The sequence below is a fragment of the Canis lupus genome, chromosome 19 (assembly GCF_048164855.1).
Source record: "Canis lupus baileyi chromosome 19, mCanLup2.hap1, whole genome shotgun sequence".
Classification (NCBI taxonomy): domain Eukaryota; kingdom Metazoa; phylum Chordata; class Mammalia; order Carnivora; family Canidae; genus Canis; species Canis lupus.
This window is the reverse complement of record NC_132856.1, coordinates 50,197,548-50,224,295: the sequence shown is the minus strand read 5'-3', so window position 1 is coordinate 50,224,295 and position 26,748 is coordinate 50,197,548. Positions and strand designations below refer to the sequence as shown.

General features: G+C 55.6%; 2 protein-coding genes across 6 annotated transcripts; one reads left to right on the top strand and one right to left on the bottom strand.

The window, feature by feature from the left end:
- Positions 1–56: 56 nt before the first annotated feature.
- On the top strand, positions 57–17,281 carry CC2D1A (coiled-coil and C2 domain containing 1A). 4 transcript variants are annotated; one of them, XM_072787025.1, is made up of 30 exons: positions 57–379; positions 723–746; positions 1,868–2,003; positions 3,810–3,925; positions 4,020–4,085; positions 4,353–4,487; positions 4,586–4,820; positions 9,127–9,251; positions 9,571–9,643; positions 9,784–9,855; positions 9,964–10,094; positions 10,174–10,246; positions 10,936–11,069; positions 11,424–11,535; positions 11,619–11,791; positions 12,516–12,638; positions 12,725–12,783; positions 12,875–12,991; positions 14,211–14,284; positions 14,359–14,417; positions 14,534–14,585; positions 14,711–14,810; positions 14,899–14,989; positions 15,301–15,438; positions 15,542–15,603; positions 16,132–16,195; positions 16,293–16,419; positions 16,493–16,569; positions 16,654–16,701; positions 16,777–17,281. In XM_072787025.1, exons 1-30 carry the CDS (start codon positions 320–322, stop codon positions 16,795–16,797), a joined length of 2,877 nt encoding a protein of 958 aa, XP_072643126.1. In that variant the 5' UTR covers positions 57–319; the 3' UTR covers positions 16,798–17,281. The 4 variants fall into 4 exon arrangements, with proteins under 4 accessions (XP_072643126.1, XP_072643125.1, XP_072643128.1 ...); XM_072787024.1 differs by having other exon boundaries at positions 15,539–15,603; XM_072787027.1 differs by lacking the exon at positions 723–746.
- A 423-nt stretch (positions 17,282–17,704) lies between these two features.
- On the bottom strand, positions 17,705–22,816 carry PODNL1 (podocan like 1). 2 transcript variants are annotated; one of them, XM_072787033.1, is made up of 10 exons: positions 22,606–22,816; positions 22,215–22,439; positions 21,595–21,688; positions 21,237–21,301; positions 21,009–21,118; positions 20,545–20,701; positions 20,163–20,278; positions 19,081–19,738; positions 18,308–18,456; positions 17,705–18,159 (listed from the first exon to the last, which is right to left on the bottom strand). In XM_072787033.1, the coding sequence occupies exons 1-10, from the start codon at positions 22,606–22,608 to the stop codon at positions 18,009–18,011; spliced, it is 1,728 nt and encodes a 575-aa protein (XP_072643134.1). In that variant the 5' UTR covers positions 22,609–22,816; the 3' UTR covers positions 17,705–18,008. The 2 variants fall into 2 exon arrangements, with proteins under 2 accessions (XP_072643134.1, XP_072643135.1); XM_072787034.1 differs by having other exon boundaries at positions 20,545–20,614.
- Between the last annotated feature and the right edge of the window lie 3,932 nt (positions 22,817–26,748).

Sequence of the window (26,748 nt, the reverse complement as noted above, 5' to 3'; positions counted from 1 at the left end):
CTCCGCCTCTTTCTCGCGGAGTCCGCGGCACCGCCCACCGCCCCTTAGTGCGCACGCGTGCCCGCGCACTGCCTGCCGGGAGTTGTAGTTTCAGTGCGGCGGGCCCAGCAATTCCAGTGGCTGCGCTCCGGTACCGCGGCGCCCGAGGGCCAAGGCGGAAGTGGGGCGGCCGCCCCGGGGGTCGCGGGGTCAGCGGTCGCGGGGCGCCAACGAGGGGCACTGGGCTCAGGAAGTGCGCGTGCGCGGGGAGAGGCCCCGGGGGAAGAGGCAGGGCAAGGCCAGGCGAGGTGGCCAGTGGCCCGGGCATCCAGCCTGGAAGATGCACAAGAGGAAGGGACCCCCGGGACCCCCAGGCCGAGGTGCTGCCGCCGCCCGCCAGGTGAGTCTGTACCCCACGGCCTCGCCTAGAGAACCCTACTCACCCCTATCACAGGTTTAGAGGAGGGCCCCACCCCTCAGGGGAACTTGATCACCACCCCCAGGTGAACCCCTTTGCCCGCCCTCCAGAGGAGGTTCTGCCCCCAAAGTGCGGCCTGCTGACCCCAGCTCCTCAGCTCTTGGCGCTGCGCCCTGGGCTCAGGGCCACCTGTTGCCGCAGCCTCTCCAGTTTGGGAGGGGAAGGCCTCGGACCTAGGATAAGGATACTGCACTCCTGGCCTGAACACCCGTGGAACCTTGCATCAGCCAGGCTAAGTCTGACTCTTTTTATCCCCACTGTACAGATGAGGACACTGAGGCCCAAAGAGGTGAAGACAGTTTCCCAAGGTCATAGGGATTAACAGCTTGGCCAGAGCAAAGTGCAAATCCAGAGCTGCTGCCATGAGCCCATGCGACTGTCTGGACCTCCTTTCCCTCCTCAATCTCCCCTGCCCCAGGCACCTGGAGAGTTTGATTTTTCTCGGCTCTGATGGAAGAAGCCAGGGTGTTAGAGTCTGGGTGACCTGGAGTTCTCTGCTGGCCTCTGCACATTGGACACTCAGCTTCACACCTCTCACACCTTAGGTTCCTCATCTGTAAAATGGAGGCCCTAAGAGTCCTTCTGTCACAGGACAGTTATGAAAATTCATTGGGATGATTTATGGAAAGTGCTAGAACATAGCACTCAATAAGTGTAACTTCATCATTGCTATTAAAAGGAGCTGTACAGGGACGCTTGGATGGCTCAGTGGTTGAGCATCTGCCTTCGGCTCAGGGCACGAATCTGGTCTGGGGATTGAGTCCTGCATCGGGCTCCCTGCAAGGAACCTGCTTCTCCCTCTGTCTCTGTCTTTGTGTCTCTCATGAATGAATGAATAAATAAAATCTTTAAAAATATTAAAAAATAAAATGAACTGTACATAATTGCCCATTTTGATGTGCAGAGAAGGCAGTTTTGTATAGTTCAACATAATATTATCATATCATGATTGGTCAATGAACTGGGATGGGATAGGAAGACAGGTCTGTTACACAATGAAAACCCTGCTTTCAACTTCTGTGTCTGGGCTTCTGTTTGCTCTTGCAGCCTTCCTGCATGGCCCCCTCTGCTGAGTATGCTGGAAGGAAAAGCCCAGGTGTACAGGTGTCTTTGTTTTGGGCAGGGTGTGGGGCCTGCTTTTCCCACTGAACTTGGTCAGCAGCCCATTTGGGTGTGGGCTTAGAGTGGGGAACAGGGTCTCTGCCCGCACTTTGCCCCATATTGATCTGTGCCTGGCCTATCATAGGACACCTGTTGCATTCTGAGCCCGTTCCAGCCTCCTGGCACTCCCCAGGGAAAGTGACTTTCCTTAGGAGGTCTGGGTTTCCTTCCTCCTACGGGAACTCCTGGCTGCCTCTGGCTAGGTGGGGTGTATTCCGAGGTCTGACTGGACCCTTGCTATTCCCTCAGCTGGGCCTGCTGGTTGACCTCTCCCCAGACGGCCTGATGATCCCTGAGGATGGAATTAACAATGAGGAACTGGAGGCTGAGTTCTTGGCCTTGGTTGGGGGTCAACCCCAAGTCCTGGAGAAGCTCAAAGGCAAAGGTGAGACTCTCAACCCACCCCTGAACACTTTCTGAGCTTCTGCTGTGGGCAGGGCTCAGCGCTGGACTGTGGAGAGAAGGAGGAAAAGAGACAGGTCTTTGCCCTCCTGAAACCCACAGCCTGGGTAAGGGGTTAAGTGATCAACACTGGACCTATGGGAGGGTTCAAATCCCAGCTCTGCCACTTAACTAGTTCTGTGACCAGATGAGTCCCAGCATCTGTGTGGGCCTTGGTTTCCCCATCTGTAAAATGGGATTAATGACCACACTTAATCACAGGAGTTACTCTTCTAGTATTTGTAAAGCACTTCACACACAGTCTAGCATTTCCTCCAACTTGCTGTCCTGTGATGAGGGCTGGGACGAGGGAAGCACAGAAGGATGGTAGAGACCTGTGAGCTGGGGCCAGATGCCCTCGAGAGGCACCGACAGTAAGGAAGGCCAGGTGAAAAGCAGGGAAGGGCTTCTGGGAGGGGCCACAACATATTCTAAATCCCCCTAGGGGAGGTGGCAGGGGACAGCAACTCTGTAGTGGGCAGTGGGGCTGGAGTTCTGAGGGCAAATGGAACCTTTATATTTTTCAGTTAATTCAGCTGATCCTCATTATTGATAAATTCCATATTTGTGAATTCATCTATGGGCTACACTTTATTTGTAACACCAAAATCAGTCCTTGGGGAGCTTTTGCAATTATTGATGGGCATTCAGAGAGCTGCAGAAAGTTCGATCACTCATCAAACACATTCCCAGCTGAGGTAGAGCAAGATGACACTCTGCCTTCTTGTCCTGGGGCATACTGCAAACAAGTGTCCTTTCCACACAGTCTGTGTGTAAGGCTGCATTTGTTCTCTTTTTGGTGCCTTTTATTGGTGATTTGGCTGTTCGCAAAGGCCCCCAAGTGAAGTGCTTAACGCTATCTCATGTCTCTAAGAGCAAGAAAGCAGTGATGTGTCTTATGGAGAAAAGACCTAACAGATGAGCTTCATTCAGACATGACTTACAGTGCTGAGTTCAGTGGTAACAACAATCTATATTTTAAGGGATCCCTGGGTGGCGCAGCGGTTTGGCGCCTGCCTTTGGCCCAGGGCGCGATCCTGGAGACCCGGGATCGAATCCCACGTCGGGCTCCTGGTGCATGGAGCCTGCTTCTCCCTCTGCCTGTGTCTCTGCCTCTCTCTCTCTATGTGACTATCATAAATAAATAAAATTTAAAAAAAAAAAAATAAATAAATAAAATGTGTCATTAGATAGAAACTCACATCGAGCAAGGTTATGTAATGACTGGTTGGTGAAAATTTTGTGCCCAGAGGCTCAAGGGACCCTAACCTTGTATTTTCTTTGGCAATGGTCCAGTATTTGCTAAGTCAGTGTTTATGGCAGTTTTGTAGAACATAACTAATGCAAATCATGAGAATAAGTCAAATAACAAAATGCTGACCATGTGCTGTTTGGGAGCTTCATTTACCTTTAGTTCTCACAATCCACCTGTGAGGGAGAAATTGTTGTCCTCATCTAATAGATGGGAAGACTGAGTCCCAGAGAAGTCAAGTGACTTCCCCAGGGCTCCAGAGTGACAAAGCTGCAGAGCCAGGGTGTGAAGTCAGGCTTGATAGGGAAGAGATGAGGCGGGCAGGATCGGCAGGGAGCGGGATCATACCTGGTGGGCCTGAGGGCTGTGGGGTGCCATGGAAGGGCCGGGAGAGGGGCAGGCATGCTGCCCTATTCTTTGGGGCCACGGGTCACGAGGATGGGAAGCTGGAGACCCTGGAAGGATCCCAGTTCAGCTGGGGCCTCTCCCTGCCACCAGGTCCCCTGCCCATGGAGGCCATTGAGAAGATGGCCAGCCTGTGTATGCGAGATCCAGATGAGGATGAGGATGAGGGTACAGATGAGGAGGACGTAGAGGCTGATGATGACCTGCTGGTGAGTACCCAGGGCAAAGCAGGGGGCTTCCCATGCTGTCGCTACCCCATCCAGCGGGCCTTCATGTGTGGCCTGTGGCCGTGTGTCCCTGCAGGCGGAACTAAACGAGGTCCTTGGGGAGGAGCAGAAGAATGTGGAGTCCCACCTTCCTGTGGCTCAGGTATAGCCCAGCAACCCGCTCCCCGTGGTCCAGAGTTCGAGGCCCTCCCTTGCCTCTCAACCATGTTACCTTGCGGAAGTGACGCGGCACTTCTGAGACCCAGTTCCCTGCACCGGGAATGGGGATGATGACTTCTGCCTGGTGGGGTATGGGGACAGCTGACCCAGAGGCAACATGCTTGGTGTGTGGGAGGCTCTTGACAAGGGAGCTCATGGGGAGAGCTCAGGTGGGGTCACCACCCAGACCATGCCCTGGTCCCTCCTGCAGCCTAAAGCCACAGCCCCCAGCCCAGGCATGGAGGCCACCTTGCAGGAGAGGCTGGCCCTCTACCAGACAGCGATCGAAAGTGCTAGGCAAGCTGGAGATGGTGCCAAGATGCGGCGCTATGACCGGGGCCTTAAGGTAAGTGGGCAGGTGACGGGAGGGTGCTGGGACCCTACCACTGCCCATTGCACTCAGCTCCAAGTTCCTCTAAAACCCACTTTCATACCTTCTCTCAGACACTTGAAAACCTGCTGGCCTCTGTCCGGAAGGGTAACACCATCGATGAAGGGGACATCCCACCACCTGTGGCAGTGGGGAAAGGCCCAGCAGCCACGCCCAGCCACACTCTGGCACCTACCCAGCCGGCCTCTGCAAACCCGCCAGTCCCAGAGCCCAGGGTCACGGTCGAAGGCCCTCCTTCTACTGCTCCAGCCACATCCATAGGCTTGGCTAAGCCCCAGCTTCCCCCAGGTAGGCCAAGGGCAGGGCTAGACTGACATGAGATTTGCGGGGATGGTATTCAGTGGTTGGCCATTTTGTGGGGGTGCAGACCCTGCATCGATTATTAGATATTCTTTCACTTATTTACTTATGTATTTATTTATTGAGCCCTTGCGAGCAGGGGGAGGGGCAGAGGGAGAGGGAGAGGGAGAGAGAAAATCTCAAGCAGACTCTGCTCTGAGCACAGAGCCCAACACGGGGCTCGATCCCATGACCCAGAGACCATGACCCAAGCTGAAATCAGGAGTTGTACACTTAACCGACTGAGCCGTGCAGGTGCCCTGATTGTTAGATATTCTTAACAAGTCTTCCCTTCCTGGGTCCTCATGCCTCTGGAATTCATCAATGCCTCTTTCGTACGTGTGGTAGTCTAATATATGTAACATAACATTGGCTGTTTTAACCATTTTTCAGTGCGCAGTTGAGCGGCGTGTAGCACATTCATGGTGTTGTGCAACCACCACCTCTGTCTTCCAAAGATTTTTCATCACCCCAAAGAAAAACTCTGTCCCCATGGAACACTAATTCCCCATACCCTCCCCCACCCCCTGGCTCCCATCATCCACCCTCTGTCTATTAATTTGCCTCTCCTAGATATTTAGAGTAAGTAGAACCACGTGCTATTTGTCCTTTTGGGTCCTGCTTCTTTCACTTAACATAATGTTGGAGTGTGTGTCAGAGCTTCACTCCTTTTGGGGGCTACCATTCTCAGACAGAGGGTTCTCAGTGGATAATTTCCAAGCCCTCAGCTTGTCTGTCTGCTCTCCTAACACTCACCTGCTGGAGGTTTTCCAACCTCCCAAGAGGTTTTCCTTCTCCGGTAAGCCTTCCTCCCACTATGGGAAAGGACTGCCCGCCCCTGTCCCTTCTAGAATATCAACACAGGCTCTGCCCCAGGGGCAAACACTCCCCAAGCGAACCAAAGAGACACTCAAAACCAGGCTGGCCCGTTTGAGAAAGTAAACATCAGGTCTAAATCTTTCTGCAGCCAGACTGGTTTCTAAGCTATTGTTTTGGCAACGTTCAGGGCGGATTGTTGGAAATCATCACCTGAAATTCTCCACCGAAATCACCAAAACATTTCTCACGATAGGGTTTTGGCACATAGGTTGGCAGGGGTTCCAGGAATCCCCAGACGCGGTGATGACAAGACTCCGCCTCTTCCCATCTGTTCGTTGGCGTGAAGCAGGTTTCTTTATGCTATAAAAAAGAAAACAGGGAAGTTGGGAAAAGAATGAATGAATAACAGGAGTTAATTGGTAGAGGGTGGACCCATCCCTGACTGCCTCAGCAAGAGGCGCACGCTCGTAAAATTTTACTCTTGGCATATAAAAATTTTTCATCCAAAAGCTTGATATATTTAGGCTTTGCTCAATTATATGCTACTAATACCAGTGATTCAACCCGGAAGAACATTTTCTCAGCTCTGAGAGACTTGCAATGATACATCATAAAACCGGTCAAATGTCAAGGTGTTTTGCTTCAACCTATGGACTCCTACACCTAAACTTAAAGCTGTAGGTGCAATTGTCAGTTTGAGAAAGTTCAATCTTTGCAGGCCATTCTAGGGTTTGTGGACTGGGTGGTATATCTATTATACTTGTTTGTTTGTTTGTTTGTTTTAATGAGAAAAATTGCACAGATTGCTTTCAATATAGATGCTTTTCTGGAAAACTGATTGAACTGTGTTATTTGATACTGTAACTAACACACTGAAAAGAAGCTTAACTGTTTCCTCACTTGGCCAGCACACCACAGGGATGGATTTTGATTACACAAATGTACAATACGGTGGTCAAGAAAAGGCTTCCAAGCACCCACATAATACGGTTGACCCTTGAACAACGCAACTTTGAACTGAGCGGGTCACTATTCCTTTGATAAACACAGCAGAGCACTGCATTTCTTTTTTTTTTTTTTTTTAAAGATTTTATTTATTTATTCATGAGAAACAGAGAGGCAGACACAGGCAGAGGGAGAAGCAGGCTCCATGCAGGGAGCCCGACGTGGGACTCGATCCCAGGACTCCAGGATCATGCCCTGGGCTGAAGGCAGGAGCCAAACCGCTGAGCCACCCGGGAATCCCAGAGCACTGTATTTCTCTTGTGGTTTTCCTAGTATCATTTTCTGTAGCTTGCTTTATTATAGGAACACCACGGTATGTAATGCACATAACATGTAAAATGTGTCGATCAACTGTCTTTATTATTGGTAATGCTTCTGTTCAACAGCTTTAATAGTGAAGTTTTGGGAGAGTCAGATTTTTGAGGGGCACATTGGTGGCTCAGTCGCTTAAGTGTCTGCCTTTGATTCAGGTCATAGTCCCGGGATCCTAGATTGAACAGCGTCAAGCTCCCTGCTCAGTGGCGAGTCTGCTTCGCCCCCTCCCTCTGTCCCTCTGTCCCTCTGTAGCACGCTATTTGTGCTCTCCCTTTCTTCCTCTCTTTTTTAAGATTTTATTTATTTATTTGACAGAGATGGGGTTGCACAAGCAGGGAGAGCAGCAGAGGGAGAGGGAGAAGCAGGCTTGATCCCAGGACCCTGGGATCACAACCTGAGCTGAAGGCAGATGCTTAACCAACTGAGCCACCCAGGTGCCCCTCTTGCTCTTTCTTTCATATAAATAAAATCTTAAAAAAAAAAAAAAAAAAAGTGGAGGGATGCCTGGGTCGCTCAGTGATTGAGTGGCTGCCTTCAGCTCAGGGTGTGGTCCTGGAGTCCCGGGATTGAGTCCCACATCCGGCTCCCTGCATGGAGCCTGCTTGTCCCTCTCTGTGTCTCTGCCTCTCTCTCTGTTATCTCTCATAAATAAATAAATAAAATCCTTAAAATTTAAAGATTTTTAATTATTTTAAAAATTTTAATTTTAATTTTAAAATTTAAAATTTTAATTTTAAAAATCCATTTAAAGTGGATTTTCAACTATGTGGTAGGAGGGGCGTTGGCACCCTTAACCCCCATGTTGTTCATGGGTCAACTGCATGCCTCTCTGAACTCTGAACTGTGTACTTAGAAAAGGTTAAGATGGTGAATTTCATATGTATTTTGCCACAATTAAAAAAAAATAACTAAAGGTGAGGGAACCTGACTGGCTTAGTTGGTATACAACATGTGACTCTTGATCTAGGGTCCTGAGTTCAAGTCCCACATTGGGTGTTGAGCTTACTTAAAAAAAAGTGAATATTGGTAAGTTTCAAATCACCATGGTAGTTAAAGTACATTAGATTTTATATTTTATTATTTATTTATTTATTTATTTATTTATTTATTTATTTATTTATTTATTTATTTATAAAAGTACATTAGATTTTAAAAGGATGATGTGATAGTTTTAATTTGTGATTGTGAATATTTGCAAGGCCCTGGGAATGACAAGTGTGGCCAACTTTTGAAACTTACGACAAAAAATTTTATTTTATTTATTTATTTATTTAAAGATTTTATTTATTTATTCATGAGAGACACAGAGAGAGAGAGAGAGAGAGAGGGAGGCAGAGACACAGGCAGAGGGAGAAGCAGGCTCCATGCAGGGAGCCCAAGGTGGGACTCGATCTAGGGTCTCCAGGATCACACCCTGGGCTGAAGGCAGCACTAAACTGCTGAGCCGCCCGGGCTGCCCTATTTTTTATTTTTTAAAAAGGTTTTATTTATTATTTATTTGACAGAGAGAGAGAGAGTGTGCACAAGGAGGGGGAGTGGAAGCAGAAGGAGTAGCAGACTCCCCACTGAATAGGGAGAGCCCAATGTGGGGGGCTCCATCTCAGGACCCCAAGATCATGACCCAAGCCGAAGGCCGACACTCAACCGCTGAGCCATCTAGGCACCCCTAGACAAAAAGTTTTAGATGCCAACTTAGAAATGCATAAGGGTATATGAATTTCCCAAAATCTTCTTGGGGTCCAAACAGCAGCAGCTCCAGAGACTGCCAGTCTTGGGCTGGAATGCCCGCCACACCATCCTCAGGTGGTCACCTCAGGAAGGTGGCATCCCCTCTGAGCCTTGTTCTCACATCTGTTGTGAGGATTAAATAGAACTGGTTCAGGGGCGCCCATGTGGCTCAGTTGGTTAAGTGTCTGACTCTTGGTTTCAGCTCAGGTCATGATCTCAGGGTTGTGAGATCAAGCCCCACATGGTGCTCTGCACTCAACATGGAGTCTGCTTGTCCCTTTCCTTTCCCCCTCTGACCCCCTCCCCTCTCTTTTTCCCTCTAAAATAAGTAAATACAATCTTAAAAAAAGAAAGAAAGAAATGGTTCATACACTCTTCCCCCTTCCAGGTCCCTGTAGCCCTGGCGCCCTGGCCCAGTTGCAGAGCCGCCAGCGGGAATACAAGTTGGCTGCCCTTCATGCCAAGCAGCAGGGAGACACTGCCACTGCTGCCAGACACTTCCGTGTGGCCAAGGTGCGTCCAGATGGGCAAATGGGATCAGAGGGTAAAGGCAGGATGCTTCCGACTTTGTGTGGCAGCAAAGAGCAGGAGCTCTGCAGTCAGACCCAGATTCAATCCTGGCCCCTAGTCACTCTAGAGTTGTTTGCTGTACCTCTGAAAGCCCCAGTTTACCCTCTCTGTGAAATGGGCATAAATCTTGGAAGAGGCTTCAAGAAGATGGTGCAGAGGAATGGATAGAGCTAGGGGACCTCTGTCAAATGGCAGGGTGCAGAGGCTCCCCACAGGGTCCTGGCCCCAGCTGCAGCCTCTTCCCCGATCTTCCTTCTCACAGAGCTTCGATGCTGTCTTGGAGGCCCTGAGCCGGGGGGAGCCCGTGGACCTGTCCCGCCTGCCACCTCCCCCTGGTGAGAACCCTACCCAGCTCACCCTTCAGGATTTGATGCTGCCTCTCTCATTGGTCACCTGGGAACCCCCTCAGGCCACATCAACCTAGGGTGAGGGGTGCTCAGGCCAGCCCCTCATTGGACTGGATCTCTGCCCTCAGACCAGCTGACCCCAGACCCACCATCACCACCGCCACAGCCTCCGACTCCCACCACGGTGCCCTCCACGCCAGGTAAGCTCCTGGAACCCTGTGTAGTAGGCAGGCAAGGGCAAGACATTCTTTCCTTCCTGAGACTCTTAACCCGCCCCTGTGCTCCCCGTCACCCCCTGTCTGCCCCAGAGGTTCCCCCACCTCCGCGGACTCTCCTGGAGGCATTGGAGCAGCGGATGGAGCGATACCATGTGGCTGCAGCCCAGGCCAAGACCAAAGGGGATCAGCGGAAGGCTCGCATGCATGAGCGCATCGTCAAGGTATGTGGGGGACCTAATGGGCATGTGGACTGCACTTGGTGACCTGGCCCAGGTAGCCCTAATACTGTGTCTGTTGCAGCAATACCAAGATGCCATCCGAGCCCACAAGGCTGGCCGAGCAGTAGATGTGAGCGAGCTGCCAGTGCCCCCAGGTAGGCACTGCCCCCTACCCCTAGCCCTCTGGCCTCTGAGCCTTTGCAGCTGCTATTCCTTCTGATTGCACAGGCCCAGGAAGCTGTTTGCTGTGCATTCAGGAATTCTGCAGACTTGTCAGACAATTGGCAGCTTAAAGTTGGGTCACAATAGGACTGTTTGTACCATGGAAATTGGCAGATGCTAAAAATCAGGGCAGTTTATTTGGAGAACTATTCATCAGCCCACCGTCATCTGATCCCTTCTTTGTTCAACTCACTGTCTTCTAGTCATCAGCTCTCAGCTTTGCACATACCTACTCAGCCTCCCCTCAATCTCCCCATGGGTTGGGGTTCTCCTTTGGGCTCTCAGAGCTGCCTGTGTGTCCCCCCATGAAAGCAGTTATCTCTCAGCACCCTGGTCCCCTAGGAATCCCCCCAGGCCTGTGACCAGGTCTTGTGTCCAGTACCTTACCTCATCTAGTGCTCGACTTTGGAGTCTGGTCAAGGCCCCAGGGTCAGGTGAGACATACCAAGAGGCAAGAGGGAGTTAGAATGATCTGATGTCTACACAGAACCAGCAGGCAGCGCCTTCCTGGATTCAAAGTATATCCAAAGCCCAGAGGCTCCTTAGGAGGGGGAGGAACTCACGTCTCCATCATTATGGCATGGGTCTCTCCCTCCTGACTGGGCCCTGACTGGCCGCCCAGGCTTTCCCCCCATCCAGGGCCTGGAGGCCACTGAGCCCACCCAGCAGAACCTGGTGGGGGTCCTGGAAACTGCCATGAAGCTGGCCAACCAGGATGAAGGCCCGGAGGATGAAGAGGATGAGGAATCTAAGAAGGTGTGAAGGGCTGGGGTCTTGGGGTGAGGCAGGGGAGTGGCAGCAAAGCCAAGCCCTGACAGCCTGGTGAGAACTGGCCTTACTCCCAGCCCTGCCTCTTCCTGGCCATGTGGCCACGGGCAAGTCAGTTTGCTCTCTGATCCTGTCTCCTCATCTGGGAAGTGGGCATGGTGACAGTCTCTGTCTCCCAGGGCTGTTGCAGAGTCTACAAGAATGGGGCCTTACGTTGTGTTCAGTGCTGAGGAAACAGAAACTAAGACAGTCCCTGTTGTCAGCATCAGACCTTGACACTTTGGGGAGTGGAACCCCTGCAGGCACTAGGAGAGCTCTGACTTCTTCTCCATCCCTCGGCAGCCCACCAGCTCTCCGGCCCCCATGGCCCAGCCCAAGGCCCCACCCTCAAGGGCACCACAATCAGGCTCCACTTCAGCAGCCAAAACAGCCCCCAAGGCCACATCCACCAGAGGTAGGTATGCCCTCCCTTCCCTGGCTGCTCATTGCCTGGCTACGGGCTGAGCAGCACCCATCAACACCCCTGTTTACTCACAGCCCAGCAGCAACTGGCCTTCCTGGAGGGCCGCAAGAAGCAGCTCCTGCAGGCTGCCCTGCGAGCCAAGCAGAAGAATGACGTAGAAGGTGCCAAAATGCACCTGCGCCAGGCCAAGGGGCTGGAGCCCATGCTGGAGGCCTCACGCAACGGGCTGCCTGTGGACATCGCCAAGGTGAACTCTCTAGGCCTGCTCACTTTCCCAGGCACCCACCCACTGGGCTCTGGCCACTTGGCCATGTGACTGGCAGTATGTTAGCGTCCAGGTTAAGCTACTCTAACAAATAGGTCTCCCTAAAACAGTGGCTAAAAGACAACATTTATATTTCTTGCATGTAATGCCCCGGCCAGTCTCCGAAAGACAAAGCCACCCAGGATTCCAGGTTCCTTCCTCGATGTCTCTCTGCCACACCTGCAGAGGTCACCTTTGTCCACATGGTTGGAGTGGGTTGGCGCCCTGTCTGCATTCAGTCCATGGGAAGCGGTGAGGGAAAGAAAGGGCAAGGCAAACAGTTTCTTTTAAAGGAAGCAACACAGTGTGCCACTGTGTCACTTGTGCTTGCCTTCCACTGGCCAGAGCTGAATCACATGGCTGTACCTAGCTGCAAGGGATGCTGGGACATGACGTCTCTTGTCTGTGTGCCTAGCCATAACTCCATTGCTAGGGAAGGGAGGGCAAGGATCACATTTGGGCAAAAGAGTTAAAAGATGCTGCCACTTTCAGATGGATCCTCCCCTTTTCTCTGAGCACTACTTTTCATCTTGGGGAAGAAGGGAGACCAGGACAGGGGCAAAACAGTAGTCCAGGAAGGCCTCTCCAAGGAGGGTTGACATTTCCACGGGTGGGCCTGTTTGTTGCTGGCCAACGGGCCCCTGCCCATGAGCCTCGTCTTTCCCAGGTGCCCCCCGCCCCTGTCAACAAGGATGACTTCTCTCTGGTCCAGCGGCCCGGCCCAGGTTTGTCTCAGGAGTCTGCCCGGCGCTATGGTGAACTCACCAAACTCATTAGGCAGCAGCACGAGGTGAGGCAGGCCCCTGGCCTGGATCAGTGGGCTTCCCTCAGGGTCACGGCCCCCCAACCCTCCCCTCACTGTCTTCTGCTCTTCAGATGTGCCTGAACCACTCTAACCAGTTCACTCACCTGGGCAACATTGCTGAAACCAGCAAGTAAGTGCCCCTCTCCCCACCTCTGCCAGATGTTTGCACCCCTAAGCCACCCCTGGGCCTAGGGACCTGAGCAGGGCTCTCTTGGTGGCAGATTTGAGAAGCTGGCAGAGGACTGTAAGCGAAGCATGGAGATTCTGAAGCAGGCATTCGCCCGGGGTCTCCCCACGCCCACTGCCCGCTTTGAGCAGAGAACCTTCAGTGTCATCAAGTAAGGCCCTGATGCCCCTTGGCCCACATGCCCCTTTGGAGAGGGGTTTGCCCTCCCCAGAAGCCAGTGGAGGACTTGCCTCTGGGGGAAAGGTTGGTTGGGTGGTGAAAGCATGGTATATGCAAGGGTCCTGGGGCAGACATGTGGTGCAAGGGAAGGATGGTGATGGGATATTGACAGTGACACGTTGGGAACTGGGGAAGATCTAGCGAGTGCTGAGATGTGCCTTGTCCCAGGGCCTGGGTGAGCCCTCACGATCATTGCTGGTCCTGCTCCTGTCTAGTCTCCCTGGGCAGTTGGGGTCATTTTTCCCATTTATAGATGGGATTAGGTGTAGCCACTGCAGTAACCTGGGATAACCCACACCCCTCACCACAGCTCCCCATCACCTCGTCTCCATCCACTGTGCCCGCCTTCTGCCACACAGGTCTCTTTTTGGTCCCTCAGATGGACCAACCATGTATCCTACTCAGGGCCTTTGCACCAGCTGTTTCCTCTGCCCAGACCCTCTTCCCCAGGTCTCCACGTAGCAGTGCCTTCCTGGCATCCAAATCACCTATGATGTCACCTCCCCTGAGAGGCCCTCCTTGACCACCCTGTCTGTAGTGGCCCCTCCTGAGCATACTCCACCCTCCCCTATTTAATTCTCTGTGGGATTGCTTTGTTTCTCTATTTGTATATTCACTGGTCCTCTCTTCACTCAGCTACCTTGGGCTCCATGAGCGCAGGGTTTGGGTCTGTCTCACTTACTTCCACATCCCCAGTAGCGAGGGTACCAGCAGATACATAGTAGGGGCTCCAGAAATAGCGGTAAATGAATGGAAAGTCCCCCAGCAGCTAGGGCAGTCACTGGCTGGTACATGGTAGTTGCTCAAGAAATGCCAGATGAAGAGAATAAGGAAGGCCCTCTAGCAGCTGAGGCAGGGGATGACTAATATTAGGGACTCCAGAAATTTCAAATGAAGGAAAGCTCCCCCAGCAGAGGCCACTGGCTGACCCAAAGTGGGTCCCGGATAGATAGTGCAGACTGAAAAGTCTCAAATATAAGCCATTGGCAGAATTGGACAAAGAACTCTAGTTCTGATTCTAAAAGTGGAGCCCAGGGCCTGATAAACTGCAAAGGCCGGCACGGGGTTTGTTCTGGACCCGCCGAGGGAAAAGCAGGCAGGCAGGCTTTGTGGCTGATGTGCCTCTGTCTCCCCACCTGCCCTCCCCGAAGGATCTTTCCTGACCTCAGCAGCAACGACATGCTCCTGTTCATCGTGAAGGGCATCAACTTGCCCACGCCCCCAGGTGAGGGGCGGCAGGCTGGGGTCAGGGCCGCGGGATTGCCTCTCTGCCCAGCTCTGACCCTTGTTTGCGCACAGGGCTGTCTCCCAGCGACCTGGATGTCTTTGTTCGGTTTGACTTTCCCTATCCCAATGTGGTACGTGGATCAGCGGGGAGGGGCGGGCCGAAGCCCCTCCGGGCTGGGAATGGGTGGGCAGGGGTCCAAAGGGAGGCCCCAGCCCCTGAGTTTCCCTGCCTCCTATTTGGCTGCAGGAAGAAGCTCAGAAAGACAAGACCAGCGTGATTAAGAACACAGACTCCCCCGGTGAGCTGAGCTGAGGGCTGAGCCGAGGTGGGAGGCATCCCAGCCCCAAGCAGAGAGAACATGAGACCAAGGCCTGACCCCTCCCTCTTTCCTCTTCACCCGCCCTGTCCTCATTCCCCGAGTAGAGTTCAAGGAGCAATTCAAACTCTGCATCAATCGCAGCCACCGTGGCTTCCGAAGGGCCATCCAGACCAAAGGCATCAAATTTGAAGTGGTTCACAAGGGGTGAGCTGGGGGTGCAGGTGGTGTGGGTGGGTTCTGGGAGAGGGGAAGCTGCCCTGGGCCAACCATCCTGTCCCCCTCGCACACACAGGGGGCTGTTCAAGACGGATCGGGTACTGGGCACAGCCCAGCTGAAGCTGGACGCCCTGGAGACAGCATGCGAGGTCCGGGAGATCCTTGAGGTGCGATGTAGACATTTGTCTGGAGACTCTGCTGTGGCTGTGTCACTTGTTAACAACACTCAGATGATTTCTACAGGCCCTGGACCTCCTGGGGTCTCCTCTGCTGACCCAGCCCATCCCCCAGGGGTCCCATACCTCCCTACTACCCAACTCTGAGTATTCCCAGCACCCCGCTCCCATTTTGACCACTTGATATCTCAGCCATACCCAGGGGCTTCTATTTTGGAAGTTGCCCTGGTTCTCCCCTGATCCCAACCCTGGGCTTCCAGCCACTGCCTGCTTCTCAGGATCCTCCCCTCGTTCCCACCCAGGTCCTGGATGGTCGCAGGCCCACAGGGGGGCGACTGGAGGTGATGGTTCGAATTCGGGAGCCACTGACGGCACAGCAGTTGGAAACCACAACCGAGAGGTGGCTGGTCATCGACCCTGTGCCAGCAGCAGCGCCCACAGTGAGACTCCTGCCCATCCGCAACTCCAGAGAGGGAGGCTAAGTTCAGGGGGGGCGGGGGGGGGGGCGGGAATCACAACATCGGTTCTGTCCCCCCGAAGCAGGTTGCTGGGCCCAAAGGGAAGGCCCCTCCCACACCTGCCCCTGCGAGGGAGCCAGGGAACAGGTAGGTGGCTGGGGCCAGCCATACTGGAGAGAAGCCCCTTCTTCCTGTCTCAGTCTCTCATCGGGCACAGATTTTAGCGTGTCTCTCCCTGGCTCCAAAACGTGGCCTGCCTCCTTGCTCCTGAAACATCCAGTTTGAACTCCTCGGCCTGATTTTTAAGATCGTTTATGATATTATCAATATGTCCAGTAGTCTTCTCTCTTCCCACTTCCTCCTGTTTCTTCATGGTTACCTACACCTAGTTTTTACTGGCTTCTGGGCTTTTCTGTGGTCTTGCCCTGAGCTCCCTTATCCACTTGGCCCCCCACTCTCCTGCCCAACGCTGACTTCCAACTTGGCCGTGGCCTCTAGGAAGCCTTCCCTGACCACCTGGCACGGCAGTTGCCTTAGTGTACAGCCATCATCCCCACCAGGTCGTGGGCCCAGCAGCACCATGGTGGGCCTGGCTTGTCTCCTGCCATTCCCCAGTGCCCAGCGGTCAGGGCTGGGAGGCTCCTTACTGCTTCTCATCCTTCTCCAACTCCATAGATCAACACGGCCTTTGCATAGCCTCAGTGTGCTGGCCTTTGATCAAGAGCGTCTGGAGCGGAAGGTGGGTTGCCTGCTTTGGTGGACTCGGCGGGGCAGGATTGGGGGTTCCGTAGGCCCTAGGTGGGGCCCTCACAGTGCCCCGCTTTGCATCCCCGCAGATCCTGGCCCTGAGGCAGGCACGGCGGCCAGTGCCCCCGGAAGTGGCCCAACAGTACCAGGACATCCTGCAACGCAGCCAGTGGCAGCGGGCGCAGCTGGAGCAGGGGGGCCCGGGCATCCGGAGGGGTAGGGTCTCGGGACAGGTTGGGGACGGAAGGGCAGGGCAGCAGTCCCCATCCTGACCCCATCCTCCCCACAGAGTACGCGGCCCAGCTGGAGCGTCAGCTGCAGTTCTACACAGAGGCCGCCCGGCGCCTGGGCAATGATGGCAGCAGGGTGAGCGGAGTGAGGGCCCGGTGGGCGCTGGGAGGGGTGGGGCTGCTGTGGGCGGCAGCCCGCTGATCCCCTCTTGGCCCCTAGGAGGCCGCAAAGGAGGCACTCTACAGGCGGAACCTGGTGGAGAGTGAGGTGAGTGGCTAGGGTATGGGGGGAGTGTGGCTGTGGCCATGAGCATCACCCTGACCCCCGTGGCCTCCCCTTCAGCTGCAGCGGCTCCGCAGGTGAGGGGCCAACCAGGCGGGCGCCCCTGGAGAGCGGGGAGTAGCCCCAAGGCCCTGGCACTGGGAGATGCTGACAAAGCCACAGCCGAGGACCAGACAAGCAGACAATCAGCGGACAGTCGGCTCCAGATGGACACAACCCCCACTGGGTCCCCCCTCAACCAGGCCACAGCCTCCCTGGCAGGGGGCACTGGGGATAGAAACACCAGCCAGCTTGTGCCCCTTGCCCAGGCCTGGCTGGGTGGGCCCTGGACAGTCCCGTTTGCACAGCCTGGGGTGTCGGGCCCCTGGTCTGCCCTGGAGGTGGGGGGGCAGCTAGGACCAAGCCCCAAGGGCCCCTGCAAGCACTTTATTTCCTGTCCCTCCCCAGCCTTAACCCAGAAGCCCACCCACACCCCAAAGAAGCCGCTGAGGTCAGCCAGAGCCCAGCTGGCTCCCCAGGGCTGACACAGGGAATAAACAGCCAGGGCCACGCCTGGCTCACTCTGTCCTGTGTTTGCTTCTTGCTCCTTCCCTCTGTGACTAGCTGGGTCTCCCCCACAGTCCCCCTGGGGGTTGTTGGCAAGGTGTCTGCAAGAGGGGCAGGCTGTGGGGGGAAGCGTGCCTGTGAAAGATGTGTCTGCTTCTCCTGCTTGTGCAGGGATGTGTGTGAGGGCCCATGGCCTGCTTCAGGGCGTCTGCTGTGCCCAGTGTTTTTGTAGCTGGTGGCCTTGGGCATGTCTGGGTTTTTGAATGTGGTCAGGCTTTACATGGTGGTTCCTGGTGACCCTAAGAGCCAGCCCTGCTGCTCGCTGGCTATGGGGCCAAGTGGCCTGACCCTCAGCCTCCCACAGCCTCCTCCCCTTCCTCAGTTGGATGCGGGGATGGTGAGAGCCCCTCCTGCAAGGTGAAGGGCACCTGGTGGGTGGTGAGCACTTGAAAGAGTTAGGCTTTATTGTTGCTGTCTCCACCTGTAGGGGGAGCAGGGCATGTATGCGGCAGGGTTGGCGTTGTCTGTGTGCCTGGTGTGCAAGCTGTGCACTTCAGCCTCTCCCAGGACGCCCTGTGTGTGGAGGCGGTGCTCTTGCCCCAGGTTCCTGGCCGCCACGGGTCAGGCGGCCCAGCCCTCAAGGCCTGAGAGAGCCCAGTCGAGGCCCCAGGTGGGCACTGTCTCTTCAGTCCACGGCCCAGCAGAACCCCAGAAGTCTGGGCTGCACTGCTAGGTTCCTCTGGGGCTCAGGGGCCCCCTGCCCGTGGCTGACGTGGAGTGGTGGGTGGCAGCCGGACCAGGACCTGTTCAGGGTTCCCCGCTGTATCCACCACACGCAGGTGCAGGAGGCCCAGGAAGGCCTCAGGTGCAATGCTGGTCATGTGAAGCCTATTTGCCCTGGACCAAGAGGCAGGCACAAGAGTGGGTGCAAAGGGAGGGGGTCATGACCATCCTGACCCACCCAGACCTGCTTGGGTCCACTGCAGCCCTCCAGGGGCACCCCGCCCCACACCTGGACCCACTCTATCCCACTGCCCTGGCACACCTGAGGAAGAGGGCACGTAGGCGGGGCGTGCTGAGGAAGGCTTCAGAGCCCACGTGGCCGATGCGGTTGCCCTGCAGGTGCAGCTCCTCCAGCGCCTCAGGCAGGTCAGGGGGCACAAAGGATAGCTCGTTGTGGCTGAGGTCGAGCACCTGGGCAGAAGGGCAGAGATGGTGCCATGGTGGCCCCAGGCCTCGAGCAATCCACTCAGCAGGGCCCAAACCTCTCTTCCTGGGCATACCATGCCAGCCTGGGCCTTCTGCCCCTCCACAGCCGCCAAATTCCTCCCCCTGATAGAAGTATGCCAAGGTGCCTCTGGGGCAGGCCGTGACCTAGGTGCTGGGAGGCGGGACAGGTTGAGTCGATCATTCACAAAGGTGGTGCTTCCCTCACCTCGTGCCCTTCCAACAGTTTATTTATGATGGTCATTGACTGCTTTCTCCCTAACTAGTATGTCTGTGTCGTTCTGTCCCCGGTGGCATCTGCAGTGCCGAGAACGGCACCTGGCACCCACCGATGCTCTAAACTCTGTGGAATCCAGAGTGTTCTGGAGGAACTAGAGGCACTGTGTTTGCTGGGAAGGTGGACGGTGGTTGCTGAGGACCAGGGGTCAGGGACAGCATAGCCAAAGGCCCGGAGGCTCTCTCCTCCAACCCCAGGCCCATCAGCTGGGCTCCCTTTGGGGCATCTCCGGGCCTCGGACGCAGATGCCGAGAGAGGCACGAGGTTTGGGGGGACTGTCTAGGGACAGTGCGACCACCCAGCCCGTCCCTGACCTGGAGGGCCTGCAGTTCATGCCAGGTGCCAGGCCCGATGTCTCCGATCCGGAGCCGGTTGTGCGCCAGGCTGAGCTCCCGCAGCTGGTCCAGGCCGGCCAGCAGCTCCGGCTCGAGCGCCCGCAGCTGGTTGCGCTGTAGCCGCAGGGTGCGCAGGCTGCCGGGCAGGCCGCCAGGCAGCCGGGTCAGCTGGTTGCCAGCCAGGTCGAGGCTGCGCAGGGCACGCAGCGGGCGGAAGGCCCGGCGGTGCACGCGGGCGCTGACCAGCCGGTTGTAGGCCAGGTTGAGCTCGGCCAGGCCCCGTAGGCCGGCCAGGTCACGGGCCCCCAGCGTGGTCACGTGGTTGTGCGGCAGCACCAGGGCCCGCAGGCGGCGGGGCAGCGCGGGGGGCACGCGGTGCAGCCCGTTGCCGTAGAGGTGCAGCGTGTGAAGGCCCCGCAGCGGCCGCAGCGCCCCGGCCGGCAGCCCCTCCGCCCCCAGCTGGTTGTGCTGCAGCAGCAGGTAGCGCAGGCCCCGCGCCCCACGCAGCCGGGCCGCCTCCACCCACCGGATGCGGTTGCGGCCCAGGTGCAGCACGGCCAGGGTGCGGGGCAGCCCGGCGGGCACGGAGGCCAGCTGGTTGTGGGACAGGTCCAGGTACTCGAGGTGGCGCAGCTTGCTGGCGGGAGAGAGGACCCCGTCGGCTGCGCGCCCAGGGTGGGGCCTGCGGGGCTGGGGGTGGGGCTTGGGGAGTGGTCCTGACAGCTGGAGACCCCAGCCTGGGCCCGGAAGAGTTGACAGGTCAGGGCAGATCCGGCCTGAGGGCTGGATGGGGAGGTGCAGGACAGCGTTTGCGGTCCAAGAGTGGCATGTGGGGTTGATGACGTTTGGATTTAAAACTGAGGCACAGAGTAGTCGGGAGCAAGGATGGCTGCTGGGTGCTTGGCTGAGCCTGGCGCATGGCAGGTGCTCACCAAAGGAGGCCTCGGTTTGGGAGTCCTACACCAGAGGGTGGCAGAGGGTTGGGGTGCCCAGGCTCTGGACCTTAACCCCTCCTGCCAGCACGAGGCTGCACCCCTGTCCTACCATGTCCCAGGCCCCACCTGAAAGTGGTGGCATCCAGGCCGCTGTCTGTCAGCTGGTTGTGCTGGAGGTAGAGTTCACGGAGGTGGGTCTGGCGGCTCAGGGCTCCCCGGGGCACCTTGGAGATGAGGTTGTTCTGGGAAGGGAAGACAGAAGGAAACTTGGGGGTCAGGGAGAGAGGGCAGCAGGGAGCTATGGAAGGCTCTTGAGTAAGGGAGTGCCAAGGAGCTTGCTTTAGCAAGGCTGTTCAGACAGCACTTGTGAATGACCCACACCAACAGACAAGACCCAAAGCTACTTCTGACTACTGGAAGGAGGAAGCGGAGGGCTTCCCCAGGAGAGAGGTGAAGGGGACCCAGGGAGCAGGAACATGGGGATGGCAAGGTGAAGGAGAGGAGGTACCTGCAGGTGGAGCCGCTCCAGTGAGGGCGGCAGACTGGGAGGCAAGTAGCTGAGCCGGTTGCTGGAGAGGCTGAGGGTGGCCACAGCTTCAGAGCCGTGGAAGGCGTCCGGTGGCAGGCCGGCGTTGCTCAGCTGGTTGTTGTGGAGGTACACGGACCTGAGGGGAGCCAGGCTCCGGCCACCAGCCTGCCCCTGGCCTTCCCACCGACCCCTCATTCCTACCCGGTGCCCCAGATCTGCCTTGAGTGTGCCCACATGCGTGTGTGCACACGCTGCCTCTGTCTCGACTTCTCCAGACAGAGCATCCAGGGTTTCCTGCCTCAGACACCCCCAGGGTAGGGCTCTGCCACCTTGGCCCCCCCGCCCCCCAGGGCAGGTTCATCAACCCCTCAGACTTCCAAGGTTAGGGAGCGGCCCCAGGCGTATCTGAGGTCTGAGAGGACTGGGCTGGGCCAGGGGGCTACCTGAGTGCGGGCTTCTCCCCAAAGGTAAGCGGGAAGATCTCTGTCACTTGGTTGGCAGCCAGGTCTGCGACTCGGAGGGAGCGGGGCAGAAACTGGGGAGCCACGGAGAGCTGCAGGAGCACAGCCACACTGGTCCTGGTGCCTCACCCTCTCCCCCCCCACCTGCTGTCCCCTCTGCACTCTGCTATGTGACCCCAGCCAAGCCAGGGGGCACGTTGTGATGCTCACCTTGTTGTGGGCCACGTAAATGTGCTGCAGCTGTGTGAGGGACTCGAAGGCCTCATCAGGCAGCCCTGGGAGCGGACGGGTGGTGAGGGGACCCCAGGCCTGGCCCAGATGGGGGCAGTGAGGGAGTCTGTGCTCCCAGTTGCCCCAGGGCTCCTGTCTGGGGATGGGCAGAGACTCCTCCAGGCACCCTCCCACCCACCTCCCTGCCTGTCCTCAAAAGCCACAGCCCCCTCCATGCCCTGAGTTTCCGTCCTGCTCAGCAAAGGGCAGTTCTGGGAACTACCGCAGAGCTACCCACAGACCCGGCAGGGGAGGGAAGGGGAGGCCTCCCGCCTCCAGAGGTCCCCTCACCCCTCACCCTCGGAGGAGATGAGATTGTTGTGGAGGTTGAGGGTCCGCAGGCTGCGGAGGCGCGACAGCTCGTTGTAGGGGAGCTCCTGGAGCTGGTTGTTCTGGGGGAGAAATTCACACCCCTGAGCCCTCAAGGAGTGGCCAGAGCCCTGATTCCCCATTACCTTAAGTGAGCTTTGATACCCCTCACCCCTACACTTGATCCCCAAAGCCCCATTACCCTGCATCTAAACCCCTGTAACCACTGAGATGTTGCCCCCCCAGCACCCCATCCATCCCTGTAATTGACCCCTGAGACCCATCAACCTGACCCCAAACAACCCCATAACCAAAAAGACATTGACATCTGATATCCCATCACCCCCAAACTGACCCAAATGCTCCATCACTCTGACCCCAAAAATCCCTGTAACTGCCAAGACATTGACTTCTAACACCTCCAAACTCTCCTAATTCCAACACCTGTACCCCCACCTCCTCTTGCCCCTAACACATAGACCCCAACGCTCTCCTCAAGGCCAGCTTCCACCCTTGCCAAGACCTGCATGCCCGACACCTCATTCCTACACACGGACCCCATCAGCCTCAACCCCAGCACTTTGCATGCTCACCCTGCCACCACCCCACCTGCAGGGAGAGGTGCTGAGCTGCCCTGGTAATGTTGTCTGGGAACACCTGCAGGTCCAGGCCATTGCAGTCCACCGTGTCTGCCCGGGGGCAGGAGCAGCGCGGCGGGCAGGCCCGGGGCGGGGGCTGCGAGCTCTCCCCCAGGTGGGGGAAGGCGGCGTCCTCCATGCCGGGTGTGGGTGGGGGGCCGGGCAGCAGCAGGAGCAGCAGCAGCAGGCTCAGCCGCTGCAAATAGAGGGGCTGATGGGTCAGGGTGTCCCCAGGCCGGCACCAGGTCACCATGGTGATGGGAGCATCCCCACATGGCGTGGGGGTGGTAGAGGGAGCAGACAGGCTCCCCTCCCTCCCCTCCCCTGCCCTGCCCTGCCCTCCCACCCCCACCCTACCTTACCATAGCCAGCCCCAGCTCTGCCGTCTTGCCTGAAATGCCGACCAGGGCTCCCTAATGGAAACCAGGCAGTCACCTCCTGGAGCCTTTTCCGTGGCTGCCACCGCCCCCCATCTCTTGGCACAGGCCACCCTCCACCCAGCTTGTTCTCCCAGGGGCCGGGGGTGGTGGAGAACTAGCAGGCCCACCCCCTTCCCCGCCCTGGGGATGGTGGGCGGGTCCGCCGGATGGGGTGGTGAGGACAGGCCAGCCCGTCCCCTCGGTCCCACCCCCACCAACCACCCCAGCTCTGCTTGCGTAACCTCGGCCAGCCTGGGCCGGGCCACAGGAGGATGGAATGCTTGGGGGAAAGCTAAGATTCGCCCTGTCTGGTATTTGGGCCAACCACAGAAATAGGGGTGGGGGCAGAGGAGTGGAGGATGCTTCAGGCCACAGGAGGGTCCCCGAGGAACGGGCCCGGGAGCCAGGGGTCAGGGCAGGCCTGGGCTCAGCCTGCCAGCCCAGATGCCAGCCTGGGGGGCTCTCAGCCAGGTCTGCCATTTGGGCCCCTCCTCCGCCTCCCTGAATGGCCACAGCCGCCGCCTGAAAGGAAATTACACGTATTGAGGCACCAGCCCGGTGGTTAGGGAGATGCACTCAGCGCCAGCCTGCCTGGGCTTGAACCTGCACTCTCCCACCTCCCTGGGCCTTAGTTCCCCACTCTGCAAAGTGGGGAAGTGGTTGTCGCACCTCCCAGGAGCAGTATAAGGATTCAATGAGATATCACAGATGAGATGGGCAGGACAGCGCCCTACACATTCCATTCACGCCCTCTACACCAGAGCAGCAGTGAAGAGAGAAGAGGCCGACCTTTGCCCCAGGTCCTACTTGCCAGCAAGGTGTATTCAGGCAGATTGTTTTCCTGCCCAGACCTCAGTTTTCCCACATATAAGACAGATGCCAACATATCCTTCCTTCCTCAAAGGGCTGTCACGAGGCAAAACCAGGTAGAGAACAGAAAGTTCTAAGCACCGCATCTGCTCCTCATGAGTGCTCAGCTCACAAGTGGCTGAGCTGATGGGCCGCAAGAAGAGAATGAAGGAGGGTGGGGGTGGGGAGTGGGTTCCCAGACGCAGAGCTTGAGACAAGGATTGAGCACATTTGTCTTGAAGAAAGAAGTTGGGGATGCCTGGGTGGCTCAGTGGCTGAGCGGCTCAGGGCGTGATCCCGGGGTCCTGGGACCAAGCTCTGCACTGGGTTCCCTGCAGGGAGCCTGCTTCTCCCTCTGCCTATGTCTCTCCCTCTCTCTATGTGTCTCTCATGAGTAAATAAATTCTTTAAAAAAAAAAAAAGAAAAGAAAAAGAAAGAAAGGGAGCAAGGAAATGACAGAGGGAAGGAAGGAAGCAGTCAATGATGAGTTATTGCTGGGATAATCAACTTGCCTGGAGGTTGCCAGTATTAGCACTCAAAATCCTGTGTCCCAGGGAACCTTTAGTCTTGGGCAAATTGGGACAGTTTGTCACTCTTGTTATCAAACAAGTTTCCACCAGAGACTGGTGGGGCTCAGTGCTGCTAGGGAATGCCAGGAGATTGCATAGGACACATGTCCTACCTGAGGAGTGAGGGAGCTGAGATGTTGATCCTCTCTCTCCCTCCATTAGACACTGGTTGAGAGCTGCCCCTGAAGGGTCTGAACTCACTGGCACTTTGGGTAGAACAGGCACTGTCCCAAACAGATATAGGTGCCTGATGGTGAGTCCTGAGTGGGGCAGGGCAGGCTCCAGACAGCACCTGCTATGGGAGGGCAGGGGGCAGTGAAGTTCATCAGCGGGGGAGGTCAAAGGAAAGAACCAAGATGTGGGAGAATGATGGAAAGAGAGTGTGTCTGTATTATTAATGCCCCTGCCCACAAAGGAAGAAACTTGAAGGTGGTTGTTTACCCACATTGCCCAGGACTGTGTGGGCTCATGACAAGAGGCACTCAGGGTCCCTCAGGGCTAGGGCAGGAGGCAGGTCTCAGCTTCAACCAGAGAACAATAGTCTGCAGCCCAAGTTCTCCATGTGGGACCAGTGGCTGCTAGTTTGGACACTGAGTAGAAGCTCCCCAGTCTCTCTAGCAGAGTAATGGGACTAGCCCCACAGAGCTACTGAATTACTGCATTGATCCTAGCCCCAGTGAGTACCAAGCTGTTTTTGGCAGGCCTCTTTCAGTTGCAAACGATGGAGAACCCAAACCAAACTGGCTAGTGCAAATGAGACCATTTATTGACTCATGAACAGAAATGTTTAGCGGATGTATCTTTCTGGTATAGCTGGATCCAGGGGCTTAATGATGTCCTAGGATAGATTCTCCCTCTGTCTCTTGGCTCTATAGCAGACTTCTCTGTATAGGGCCAAGATAACCCCTGCAGCAACATATGCACATCCCTAGCTTTAGTCAAGCTGAAAGCCTCAAGCTTAAATCTCCCTGGCCTAGCTTTTGTCACATGCCTATCTCAACCAGTCTCCATGGCCAGAAGGATGGAATGTGCTGATTGGCTAGGAACCTAACCACTGCTCTTATAAATGACCCCCTGGCCTTATCTCCCTGAAACAAACTCCCTTCTCTCTACCTAGCCCAGCCCAGCCCAGCCCAGTCTTGCCCCGCCCTGCCTAGTACAGCCTCCCCCACCCAGCAAAGAGTTCTGCAGGGACCACAGTAGAAGAATATAGTTGGCCCATGTAGAGCCTAGCATAATCACCATTTATTACACCTTTGTGGAATGCATGTAGGATTGTGTCTGTATGTGTAGGAAGGTTTGCACGGGGAGGAAGTGTTGGTGTCTCTCAGACTCTGACTTCAGGGTAGGGAGAACTATAGGGTCATGGGGACAAGGGAAAGTTGCAGTAACACTGGGCAGCTAGCTAGTGCAGTAATCTGGTCTCATTTTGGTTGTTGGGGGGTACAGGGAGGAGGTGGGGTTGATGTGTAAGAAAGCAAGAGAAGGGGATCCCTGGGTGGCTCAGCGGTTTAGCGCCTGCCTTTGGCCCAGGGCGCGATCCTGGAGTCCCGGGATTGAGTCCTGCGTCAGGATCCTGTCATGGAGCCTGCTTCTTCCTCCTCCTGTGTCTCTGCTTCTCTCTCTCTATGTCTATCATAAATAAATAAATAAATCTTAAAAAAAAAAAAAAAGAAAGAAAAGAAAGCAAGAGAATAATGGGACATGTAGTTCCGCAACTAGAAAAGAAAAGAGCCTAAATCAATACCAACTAGTGATCCCAAGGCATAACTTGGGCCTGCCCCTCCCCATCCTCTAGTGGCATTCAACCTCAAGACACAGACTGAGGCCAAACTTCTCAATCAGGCTTCATCTGGCTAATTAACCCTTCAGGATCTGGGCCAAATCCATAAAATTATGATAGTTAGCTGGGCATATGGCTGCCTAAGATAAAGACCCACATTTCCCAGCATCTCTTGCAGCTAGGTATAGCCATGTGACTGTGTAAGGAGAAGTGGTGGGTACAACTTTGAGGGAAAGGGAGTGAATTTCTCCTCCCTATCATTGGAAGGTCGATGTGATGGCTGGAACTCCATCAGCCATCTTGGGCCATGACATTACCTTGAGAATAGTGACCATGATTGAGGCAACCTACATTTCACATCTGATGGAAAGCCATCCCTGCACTGACTAGGGTTTTGATTACCTCCTGTTTACCATGTTGATGAAGGAGGGATCTCCTGCTCTAAGTGCTACAAGATGGCCAAGCATCTGACACCCAACCCTGAATAGAAAAAAATTGCCATTGGCTTATTATTAGTCATGTATAGTCACAGCTCAGAGGAGAGGCAGGACACTGGAGGCCATGCAGAACCACATAGGGGTGTCACACGTGGGAGCAGTCAAGAAACAGAGTCAAAGCACTAGCCTAGTCACTAAATTCACAATTAAAATTAGCATTTTTGGGGATCCCTGGGTGGCTCAGCAGTTTAGTGCCTGCCTTCGGCCCAGGGTGTGATCCTGGAGTCCCAGGATTGAGTCCCACATCAGGCTCCCTGCATAGAACTTGCTTCTTCCTCTGCCTGTGTCTCTGCCTCTGTGTGTGTGTCTCATGAATAAATAAATAAAATCTTTAAAAATAATAAGCATAATCTTTAAATAAAATAAGCATATTTATTTCAATTGTGG

Bases quoted from the DNA above. Each gene is read 5' to 3' on its own strand.
- CC2D1A (XM_072787024.1), top strand. From the start codon at position 320: ATGCACAAGAGGAAGGGACCCCCGGGACCCCCAGGCCGAGGTGCTGCC. The intron at 4,488-4,585 runs GTAAGTGGGCAG...ACCTTCTCTCAG, and splicing joins GCTATGACCGGGGCCTTAAG to ACACTTGAAAACCTGCTGGC. The intron at 16,570-16,653 runs GTGAGCGGAGTG...CTTGGCCCCTAG, and splicing joins TGGGCAATGATGGCAGCAGG to GAGGCCGCAAAGGAGGCACT.
- PODNL1 (XM_072787033.1), bottom strand. The intron at 18,457-19,080 runs GTCAGGGACGGG...CCTTCTGCCCAG, and splicing joins ATGAACTGCAGGCCCTCCAG to GTGCTCGACCTCAGCCACAA. The intron at 18,160-18,307 runs GTGTGCCAGGGC...CTCTTGGTCCAG, and splicing joins CTACGTGCCCTCTTCCTCAG to GGCAAATAGGCTTCACATGA.